At 45.2% G+C, this 11,655-nt stretch overlaps 1 protein-coding gene across 1 annotated transcript; it reads right to left on the bottom strand.

Moving 5' to 3' along the window:
• Positions 1-815: 815 nt before the first annotated feature.
• LOC308172413 (palmitoyltransferase ZDHHC13-like) lies at positions 816-11,080 on the bottom strand (the record flags this gene model as incomplete). Its single annotated transcript, XM_080547321.1, has 8 exons — positions 816-832; positions 4,475-4,871; positions 6,158-6,348; positions 6,558-6,640; positions 6,756-6,918; positions 7,178-7,251; positions 8,641-8,748; positions 11,064-11,080. The coding sequence occupies 8 exons, from the start codon at positions 11,078-11,080 to the stop codon at positions 816-818; spliced, it is 1,050 nt and encodes a 349-aa protein (XP_080403447.1).
• Between the last annotated feature and the right edge of the window lie 575 nt (positions 11,081-11,655).

Consider the following 11,655-nt stretch of genomic DNA (forward strand, 5'->3'; position numbering starts at 1 on the left):
CTGTGTAGTATTATTGAGTTAATACTAGGGATGGGAATTGATACGATGTTATTGATACTGATTACATTACCGATTCTGCTTATCGGTTCGATTCTTTATCACTTCCTGATCAACTTTCTATGTGGAAAAAAAGTAGGCCTATACAGGTTCAGCCTCAACGCAGCTGTGTTATTATGTTGAGTCTCTGAACACAGTGTATCATATCTGAACATTTTTAAAATAAAATGATAAGTGTGAATCCACCCTAATACTTTGGAAAGACGAGGTAGCTTAGATATTGGGTGGAGATTATCCAGGTCAGAGGGGTCACCACCTTTATGAGTTGGGAGCACATAGGCTGCCTTCCAAATCATGGGGATAGCAACTGAGGTAAATCAGACAGATAATGTGTCAGGGTGCAATACCCCTGGATCATGCAAATCAACCCCCAATTTATTTTAAACGTCTATTTTAAGCAGGGGGGGGGGGAGTGTAACAGTCAGACAAGGCAGAGAGGGTCGTCACACCCATCAAGCCAATTTCCTTCGGAGGAATTATATTGCTTTCATTATATTCCTTCTCAATCTGAACTTTTCTGAGCATGTACATTGTTGTTTAATGTTCCGCAGATAGAGTTACATGATACAATGAATGCTCTGAAAACAGAACTCTGTCTGTATTCGGAGAATTACAAAACAATTGTATGGAATCTATATATATATCTAATATTCTATCTAATATTTGTGATATAAGGACTAGCCATACGCCATACAAAAAGATGACATAAAACATGTCATCATTTCACACCACACTTTTATTTAAAACAACAACAACACTTAAATTGAAAAGTGTACTGGTAAAGAGTATGAAAACACATAAGAGATTAGAGGTTTGCTGAAACATAGCTCCTCAGTGCATTACATAAAATAAGAAACACACTCAAGACACGTTAAATCATCATTCCTAAAAACACTGTCTGTTTTAAAATTGCTCAGTGCGTTAACAAAAAAACTAACTACACAGGTGAGTAAAATATTTGTGGCATAGTGGCTTTTCTGCAGGCAAGAGTTCACATTCATTCTATTCCATATTAAGACTATAATGTCAATCCTATATTCAAGTATCACATTTTATGGTTACACTAGCATGTCGATTAAGAGTGGGGTCTTTTTTTTTCATGACACTGATCAGAGAACTAATTTGGGTCGCAGACAGTTCTGAGCGCACTGGTTTCAAGTGAGAAATACACATGGTACTGTTCTCTGGTAGAGCTGTGCACAGGACAGGTTGGGAGTACAGTAAACAGTTTCTAAATGTCTATGGAGATCTTGTCCTGACTCCCTACTGCGCTCATGATGTCATCAGTGGTGAACAGAGCGCGGACCCACAGGCAGTCCATATAATCGCCGGAGACTTTAATCATGCTGACCTGAAGGTAGTACTACCGAAGTTCTATCAGCATGTTAAATGTGCAACAAGAGGAGAAAAAACACTGGATAAGGTATACACCAACATCAAGCTTGCTTACAAGGCTAGACCGCTAGCTCATCTAGGCATGTCTGACCATGTGTCAATCCTCCTGATCCCAGCCTACACTACCATGAGGAAAAGTGCTCCCATCACCACTAAGACTGTCAGAACCTGGCCAGCAGGGTCCGCTCCACTGCAGATCTGCCTGAATGACACCTCATGGCAGGAATATGAGCATGAGGACCTGGAACGGTTCACGTCGTCGGTTCTGAACCACATAGTGAACTGCACCAACTCAGTCACCGTGGACAAACGGGTCCGGGTCTACCCCAACACGAAGCCATGGATGACTGGGAAGGTCCAAAAACTGATCAATGAGAGGGACAACGCCTTCGCAGGGAAGGGCACACTGCTGTACAGCACCACCAGGGCTAACCTAAAGCACGGCATCCGGGAGGCCAAGGCAGACCACAGAGAGAAGATTGAGGAATGTTTCCTGAGCAACGACTCAGGCGACTCAGGCGGGTGTGGCAGGGGTTCAGCACATGACAAACTTCAGAGCCAACAGGACTCTCAACAGGACAAGAGGACGACCCCCTGCTGGCGGAAAAGCTGAACTCCTTCTACGCCCGGTTCGACGAGGGGCGAACGGAGGTAACCACAACACAAACACCACTCTCTCCAGCTCTCAGCAGCCTCACCCTCACAGAGCATGAAGTGAGACGCGTGCTGAAGGCGGTGGACCCCAGGAAAGCCTCAGGGCCGGATGGCGTCCTGGGACGGGTGCTGAGGGACTGCGCTGACCAGCTGGCCGGGGTTTTCACCAACATCTTCAACCAGTCCCTGTCCCAGGCCACCATCCCACCCTGCCTGAAAACCTCAACTATCATCCCAGTCCCGAAGAAAAGCACGGTGAGCTGCCTAAACGACTACCGCCCGGTGGCACTCACACCAATCATCATGAAGTGCTTCGAGAAACTAGTCCGGGCCCACATAGTCACACGCCTCCCGCCCAACCTGGATCCATACCAGTCCGCCTACAGAGACCACAGGTCCACAGAGGACGCCATCGCGACGACTCTCCACTCCACTCTATCCCACCTGGAGAGGGGAAACAGCTACGCGAGACTGCTCTTTGTGGACTTCAGCTCTGCCTTCAACACCATCCTTCCAGACAGGCTAGTGACCAAACTACTAGACCTGGGACTATCACACTCTATATGTGTGGCCCGGCTAGCTCAGTCGGTAGAGCATGAGACTCTTAATCTCAGGGTCGTGGGTTCGAGCCCCACGTTGGGCGAAGGTTTTCTCCAAGTAAACGTGACTCTGTAAACTGCCATCAACATTCCATCCCCCAAAAACCAATAGGCTAGATGCACGATCTCCACTACTTCCTGAAAGGCACCTTGTATGAACATATCCTGTCTCACTCTAAAAATGCATGAAGTACAATCATTTTTGGGGTAGTGGTGGTCTAGTGGATAGTGAGTTGGACTTGGGATCGGAAGGTTGTGAGTTCAAATCCCGCCTGAAGCCACACCACTACTAGTGTGCCCTTGGGTAAGGCACTTAGCCCTCAGTTACTCCAGGGGGAATGTCCCTGTAATTCGTAATTGTAAGTCGCTTTGGATAAAAGCGTCTGCTAAATGGCAAAATTATTATTATTAAAATGATATGTGCATGGATCAAGGACTTCCTGTCCGACCGCCCCCAGAGGGTGCGGGTGGGCGGCTCCCACACCTCCACAGCCCTCAGACTCAGCACTGGGTCCCCCCAGGGCTGCGTGCTAAGCCCCATCCTCTACAACCTCTACACCTACGACTTCACCCCCGTCCACCCCAGCAACTCCATCGTAAAGTTTGCAGACGACACCACCGTGGTGGGCTGCATCTCGGGGGGGGGACGAGGCGGCGTACAGGGATGAGGTAGAGCAGCTGAGCAAGGTTAACAACCTGCTGCTGAACCAGTCAAAGACCCAGGAAATCATCGTGGACTTCAGGAGGAAAAAATCTGAGGTCCAGCCCCTGCTCATCGACGGAGGGAGCGTGGAGAGAGTCTCAACCCTCCGATTCCTGGGGGTGCACATACAGGATGACCTGTCCTGGAAGAACAACACAGCAGCCATCATCAAGAAGGCACAACAGCGGCTCTTCTTCCTGAGAGTCCTCAGGAAGGACCACACCAGACAGGAGATACTGGTGGCCTTCTACCGCTGCGCAGTGGAGAGCATCCTCACCTACTGCATCTGCAACTGGTTCTCCAGCTGCACAGCCGCAGAGAGGAATGCGCTACAGAGAGTCGTGAGAACGGCCCAGAAGATCACCGGCGCCCCCCTCCCCTCTCTGGAAGAGCTGTACAACACACGCTGCCTCAGGAAGGCCTCCAAGATCTCCAGAGACCCATCCCACCCTGGGTACGAACACTTTGCTCGGCTGCCCTCGAACAGGCGGCACAGGACCATGTTCGCAAAGGACAAACAGACTGAAGCTCAGCTTCTACCCCAGGGCCATCCAGGCCCTGAACACAACAAAGACCTAGGTTCTGGGCCCTGGACAGTCTGGACGGATTGATGGCAGCTGCTGGATTGAAAAATCAGGTGTAGTGCTGAGGCACAAATGTGTACATTTCAAGCCTGCAAACTGCGACACTTTAAATGAATGTGCAATAACACTATGTGCAATATGACAACCCTAGGGTACATAAGGTTGCAGAGAAATAGGAAATGTTAGAATAGGTATAGCATAGCATAGAGTACAGCACAGTGTTTTATCTGTACAGTATAGTATAGTGGATAGTGTACATAGCCTTTATTTATGTAAACCAGCTCCTTTCCCTTCTTGTTTTTTTAGTTTTTTTTTTCTTTCCTAGCACCAGGGGAGCCCCCCCTCCCAAATGTCGTTGTTTGGTACCTGTACTATATCAATGACAATAAAGACCATTCATTCATTCATTCATTCATTCATTCATTCATTCATCCTCCTCCTCCCCTCCAATAGGAACGCAAGCACAGTGCACCACAGTGCACCAGCGTTGAACGACTGTTGTTTGGAAGGGGTCTCGGCCTGTCTGAAGTAGCTTGTGTTCCCCATGGCGATAGAGTCAAACTGTTCTGTCAGTAGCCACATCTCCCAGAAGAGTGTCAGCGTGTTCATGATTGCCATGGCAACGACCCAACACTCCGACCCTAATACTGAATACCACGAAAACAGGCCGCGCTTGTCTTCCGACAGCGCAAAGTTAAGGTAGTGTGTCGCCGTGGCAACAAAGAGGATATGGGCGACTACCATGGAGAGGATGAAGAAGAGGAAGAGTCGTTGGTTGCCCCTACCGACGCAACAGTTTAGGAATAGGCAGTGGTGGTCGTAGTCCCTCACACACACGTCACACAGCTTGCAGTGTTTGCTGTTGTTTGGCTGAAACAACTAGAGAGGAGAAAGGAGAAAGAGAGAGAGACAAGTTACACAGCGTACGCTAAGAGGACACAGCAAGGTGAAACAGGCTGTCTATTCCAGGGGTCAACTTCAAAAGAGATACACTCGCACGTCTACTAATAACAAAACAAATGTTCAGCCTATTTTCATGTTTAGGTGAAATGTTATCTTACCCCGAGGTGTCCTCATAGGCCAATAGTGAAATATTCTCGGGTTCTCTGTTATCTACTTTGCTACCACAGCACAGGCTAACGATCAGCAGCGCCATCTCCAATAGACAGGATTCCAACGGTAACTAGGCTGAACCATCCCTTTAACCCAGGAGGAACTGACTATGACCAAGTCTAACCCCACCATTCACCCTCCTACGTGTTACTCGCTCTGGGGCACGCTACTGTAGCCTCCCGGGCAGAACCAACAGGACCACCAACAGCTTCTTCACCTCAGCTGTCAGACTTTTGACTCTAAACTCTACACCGTCTCACTGACCATACAGTTACAGTTGTGTTCTGTGTAGATCATGCTGTACATAGCCCATCCCTGTGTATCATAGCCCACAGCCTGTATTTTTGTATACTATCACTATATACGATATATTTATCATATATATATCATATGTATCATAGCCTGTACAATTGCACATTGTATATAATCTCAATTTATATATACCACTGCACATAATACATCCAGTCACCATTGTATGACATGGTATGACATTGCACATCATTATTGTGCGTCTAACCAGAAGTGCAACAAATAGCAATTATATTGCAGTGATAATTTGCTTCTGGTTAGACGCACAATCATTTTGTTGCATTGTCTTGTAATATGTAATGACAATAAGGTGAATTAAAAAAAACATACTGTCTACATCTGTCGCTCTGGTTCACTGCTTGTCGTTTTGCCCTGGACTCCCGGCCATCTCACCTGCCCCCCACCTCCCCCTGCCCTTCTCTCGTCTCACCTACACTCACTGAACCACAACCATCGCCTCACTGCTGCTGCTGCCACCAAGGCAGGCATTCTCCGCTGCCGCCGCCACATCCATTGAGGCTCCCAGCAACATCAACACCGGACTCTACACCCCCCCCCCCCCCCCCCCCCTCCCCGTTCGCTGACTCTGTGTTACTTGTTGTTGTTACTTGTTGTTTTTGTGTTTCCCCATGTGTATCCTATATTGTCAGCGTCTTTGAGCCTCGGAAAAGCGCTATATAAATGTAATAAATTATTATTATTATTATTATTATTACATCCTGGTCCTCAAGTTGAGTTCTCACCTCACAGTAGATGCAGAACCTCTGGGGGTTCTGATTGGCCTCCACCAGGTCAGCGATGCAGGAGAATCGGGGGTCTGCATCCCCGCTGTTGAGCTCTCCCAGGTCCTGGGTCAGAAGCTTCCAGAACAGACCCAGAACCAGGGAGAAGTGGACCACAGACGCATGCACCAGAGCATTAGCCGGCCACACACGTGAGGGGTTAAGGATCATAAATTATATCATCATCAGGTTTTGATCTAAACATGTATTCTAGACACTGTACGTAGCACTAGACACAAACACAGGGGTGGAACAGCTCAGCAGCTCATGGGTGTGGGACTTTTCTCACCTGAACAAATCCATCTGATCTAAAGTGTAAACAGACTGTGTTATATAAATGTGTTGACTATGTCAAGGATATTAGGCATTATTTTGCAGTAGAAGCAGAGTAGAGAGTGGATGAGACCAGCTATCAGAGTACCCAGGTAGATGGGATTTGGTAACCTGTAAAATAACACAGAAAGACAAGATGTTGCTTGATCATACAGTATACTATATGGTTGTTTTTTGTCTTCTCAAGCTATTCAGCAAATGAAGATGTTGTGTTGTGATGCCTTACCTCTGGTAGGTGGTCATGCGGTGGAACTGGGAGAAGATGCTACTAGCCAGCCAAGGAAAGAGCAGGCCGCAGGCTAGCCCCCCGTAGCCCCCCAACATAGAGGCTATTAGCAGGACAACAGCTCCACCCAGGGATGGGAACAGCAGTGACCAGTAGTACAGGCCTGTACAAAAACACACACGAAACACATGAGAAATACTTCATGCACGCATGCACGTGCGCGCACACACACACACACACACTCGCTCACACACACACACACACACACACACACACACACATACATACACACACACACACACACTCAGGCAAACACGCAAACAGATATACACACACACACACAATATCAATCATGTTTATTAAAGTCAAACTCATCACAGGCTGTAACTAATCTCTTCAGCACAGACAGTAAGAATGTTTACCATTTGACTCTACGGGTTTGTGGTGTTTTGGCTCCCTCATGTACCGATTCAGTAGTTTGGTGAGCTGCTGAAGTCTGTAGAAATAGTCAAAGAAAAACACAAGGGAACATAATTAATCTCTGGCATGAATTACTGTATAACAGTGGTTCTCAACCGGTCTGGCTTTCGGACCCATATTTTCATGGTCATTAAGTTTTGACCAACTTTTATAGAATTTAAACCAAGTTAATTTATCTCTCAAACTGGGCTAGTAAAGACTTACACAATGTCATCATGACCTTTTTTTAAACATAAAATAAACAAATAGAGCACATAATAGCAAACTGATCCTGTCATCCTGATTAATAAACTGAGGAGTATGAACATCACAACTGCGTGCTACTGATCCTGGTGATTATGAATAAAATGAATATCATAACTACATATCTGTGTTTGCACACACAATATTATGATAATCTCTCTGAGTAGGCCTACTAAACAGGCTGTCACCCAACAGGCATTTGGGGAAGCTAATGAGATAATTGGGTATGTGCTTTACTCCTGATTAGAGTTTCAGTCTGGGGTGATGGTAGACAGAGCTACTCTCAGATCACGCTCAGTGTCCAACCTGTTCCTCTGCTTTTACTTGAGCTGGACCAAAGTTGAGAAGCCACTTTCATGCACGTCTGTCAAAATAAAAGTCTGACACTTAACGACACCATTTTTAGTTTTTTCTAGTCTTAAAATAGATGTTTTTATGTTTTTTTACCACACACTCCACCCCAGTTGAGAAACACCCAATTATGACCCAAAATTATGAAATTCCATTGACCATATATTGTTCAACAAGAGGACATCTGCAGCAATATCATATCACTGAACACTATGTTAACACTGAACACTATCTTAACATTGCACAAGATTTCTACTCTGTGGCTTTCTACTCATGTGTTGGAAGAATATAACAGGTGAGGAGGGTGACTTGGTGTTTGAATATAACAGGTGAGGAGGGTGACTTGGTGTTTGAATATAACAGGTGAGGAGGGTGACTTGGTGTTTGAATATAACAGGTGAGGAGGGTGACTTGGTGTTTGAATATAACAGGTGAGGAGGGTGACTTGGTGTTTGAATATAACAGGTGAGGAGGGTGACTTGGTGTTTGAATATAACAGGTGAGGAGGGTGACTTGGTGTTTGAATATAACAGGTGAGGAGGGTGACTTGGTGTTTGAATATAACAGGTGAGGAGGGTGAGTTGGTGTTTGAATATAACAGGTGAGGAGGGTGAGTTGGTGTTTGAATATAACAGGTGAGGAGGGTGAGTTGGTGTTTGAATATAACAGGTGAGGAGGGTGACTTGGTGTTTGAATATAACAGGTGAGGAGGGTGACTTGGTGTTTGAATATAACAGGTGAGGAGGGTGACTTGGTGTTTGAATATAACAGGTGAGGAGGGTGACTTGGTGTTTGCAGGTCTAACACACACCTGAATGTTTGTCCTTGCTTGCACAGATCGAGAGGAGTCATGCCGCTGTAATTCTTCAGGTGTAGCATCCTGTATCCTGATCTCTGCAACAGAGTCCCACAGAGGTCACTAGACACAACACATTACAGTGTTAGAAAATAGCAATAAACTTTATTGTATTCAGGATGAAATAAAATTGCTAAGACTACGCGAGGTAAGGACAGGACGCTCCCGACTGAAAGAGCAGCTGATTGTCAGTGGGCTGACCGGCCCTGCCAAGACCTATACCCCCCTCAAGCAGTCTATCCCAGTTAACCAGCGCATAAGGCACTACGTGCGGTTCACACCCCTGGATTAACCAGCTATCATACAGAATCATTTACACCCTATAATAATAGGCACACATGATGTCACCCTCTCACTAGGCACACATGATTTCACCCTCTCACTAGGCACACATGATTTCACCCTCTCACTGGGCACACATAATTTCACCCTCTCACTAGGCACACATAATTTCACCCTCTCACTAGGCACACATGATGTCACCCTCTCACTAGGCACACATGATTTCACCCTCTCACTAGGCACACATGATTTCACCCTCTCACTAGGCACACATGATTTCATCCTCTCACTAGGCACACATGATTTCATCCTCTCACTAGGCACACATGATTTCACCCTCTCACTAGGCACACATGATGTCACCCTCTCACTAGGCACACATGATGTCACCCTCTCACTAGGCACACATGATTAGGGCGCTTGGATTAACAGGTACGACCAGACTTCCTTTGACCAACCCAACAGCTAACTTCCCCCAGCCTCAGATCCCACCAATTAACACCGCTGTTTTAGACTATTTAAAAACCTACAAAAATCGAACAATCCCCCCCAACACGGACACGGACAATAACAACACACAACATATATAGGTGGTGGGCCAAACGGTTTATCTTTTTCCATCTACAGAGTACACGATCTCTTACATACGATATTAAGTAATTATCAGTAATCTATAAAAAAAAATTGGCAGCTGTAGTTATGACGGAGATTTTCACAAACTTACTTTTTAATCGTCTGTCTGCTCAGGGACATCTCTGGTCGCTCTAGTTGATAAACCAATCAGAATTCGAGTACGGCTTCATTAGGACCCCGAAATGTAAACACTGGCTGTTAACCCTAGCAACTGACTGGATGTTAACCCTAGCAACCACGGGGAAATAAAGAGATGTGATGAATTATGGAGTGTTGTATGCATTTAACAAACCGAACGGACAATATTATAATTATCAATATTATAGCATTTTCAGATGCAAGTTGGACCAAATGTGTACATTGTTCTCTAGTGGGTGAATCTTCACACTGCAGAAAGCCAAATTGCAGAAAGGGCTGTAAAAAAGATATAACCTAGTAGACAGTTACATTCCAGATGTGCCAGCTAATATTGGCTACCATAGACAATGCTATATAATAATAATAATAATAATAATAACTTTATTTGTATAGCGCTTTTCCTGCAAACGTTGCAGCTCAAAGTGCTTTAATCATTATATAATCTTAATTTAATTATTTTGTAACTTAAATGCAATATTAAAAGCATGGGTTTTTATAATTTTAATTTAATTATTTAGTCATTTAAAGGCAATATTAAAAAGATGGGTTTTTAGTCTTGACTTGAACATATTTGCTGAGGTTGCATCCCTAATGTATATGCAGTATGCCAACATACGAAACATTGAAGGAGCCCACAAGAGAAGGGAAAAATCAGTACAGGAGGCTGCAGGTTTTTTATAGAAATATAAGTTATTTATGAGAACAAGATGATATAAACAAGCTAAGATATGACATGAACATTATTAACAATATGATATAAACAAGATAAGATATGACATGAACAAGATATGAACAAGGCATCAATGGGTCAGGGTCAGCCCTGCCAGGTCAGGTCCAGAAGATGTGCAGTGCAGTCCAGGGCTGAACGAGGTCGACGAGCAACAAAAGGATGTCAGTTGACAACAATATATTCAGCTGACCAGAAGACACCAAGACAATGGTCCAAGTTCTTGGCTTGTGGCCAAAACAAAGAAAATCTACAACAGTTTATTTTTTAGACATGGTCCAAGTCCAGGAAAGACCAAATTCAAGACATCACTTTGATTGTTGGACATGGGTCTGAGTGTCATGTGATCAGAGTCAACAGCAGTGGCACAGAACTTGAGGTTTTACCACTGCTCACACTGTTCTCAATACAGGAGGAGGCAGACACCCTGCTGTTGCTTCACTGTGAACATGCCTCACAGTATAGCTCACATGTTGTGATCAGCAGTCCTGACTCCTGACACAGATGTGTTTGTACTGGCTATCGCTTTCTGTAAGGAAATAGGAGCAAACCTGTACTTCCACACAGGGAAAGGGACAAACAAACACCATACACGTACAGAGAATACACAGCCATCTTGGAGATGAAGTCTCTGATGCGCTAATTGGATTTCACTGTTTCACCGGCTGTGATACAGTGAGTGCACTGCACGGCAATGGAAAAGTGAAGGCCGTAAAAACACTCCTGTCCAACAAAGAGCATTGTGCTACTTTCCAAAAGTTGGGAACAGCTTTTCAACTGCCAACAGAGCTTTATGAGGAAATTGAGGCATTTACATGCGACCTCTACGACCACAAAGGCTGTAGGGATGTAAATTTAGTTAGGTGTCAAATGTTTAAGAGTGGGAAGTGCAATGACCGAAGTCTACCACCAAATAAGGATGCCTTGCACAAACATACTCAGCGGGCAAACTACCAGGCAGCCATATACAGGAGGTCCCTTGAGAGCCAGCCAGACATCCCTCCGCCAATGAGCCATGGCTGGAAGATAGAGGGAGATTTCTTTGAGATTGACTGGATGTCACTTCCCCCAGCCCCAGTCGCAGTTTTAGAGCTTGTATACTGCTCCTGCAAAAAAACAAAATGTGTGAAAGGGAGATGCACATGCAAATCTAACAACCTACCATGTACAGACATGTGTCTGTGTTTGCA

The sequence above is a fragment of the Nansenia antarctica genome (genome assembly GCF_963989245.1).
Source record: "Nansenia antarctica genome assembly, chromosome: 17".
NCBI classification, from domain to species: Eukaryota; Metazoa; Chordata; class Actinopteri; order Argentiniformes; family Microstomatidae; genus Nansenia; species Nansenia antarctica.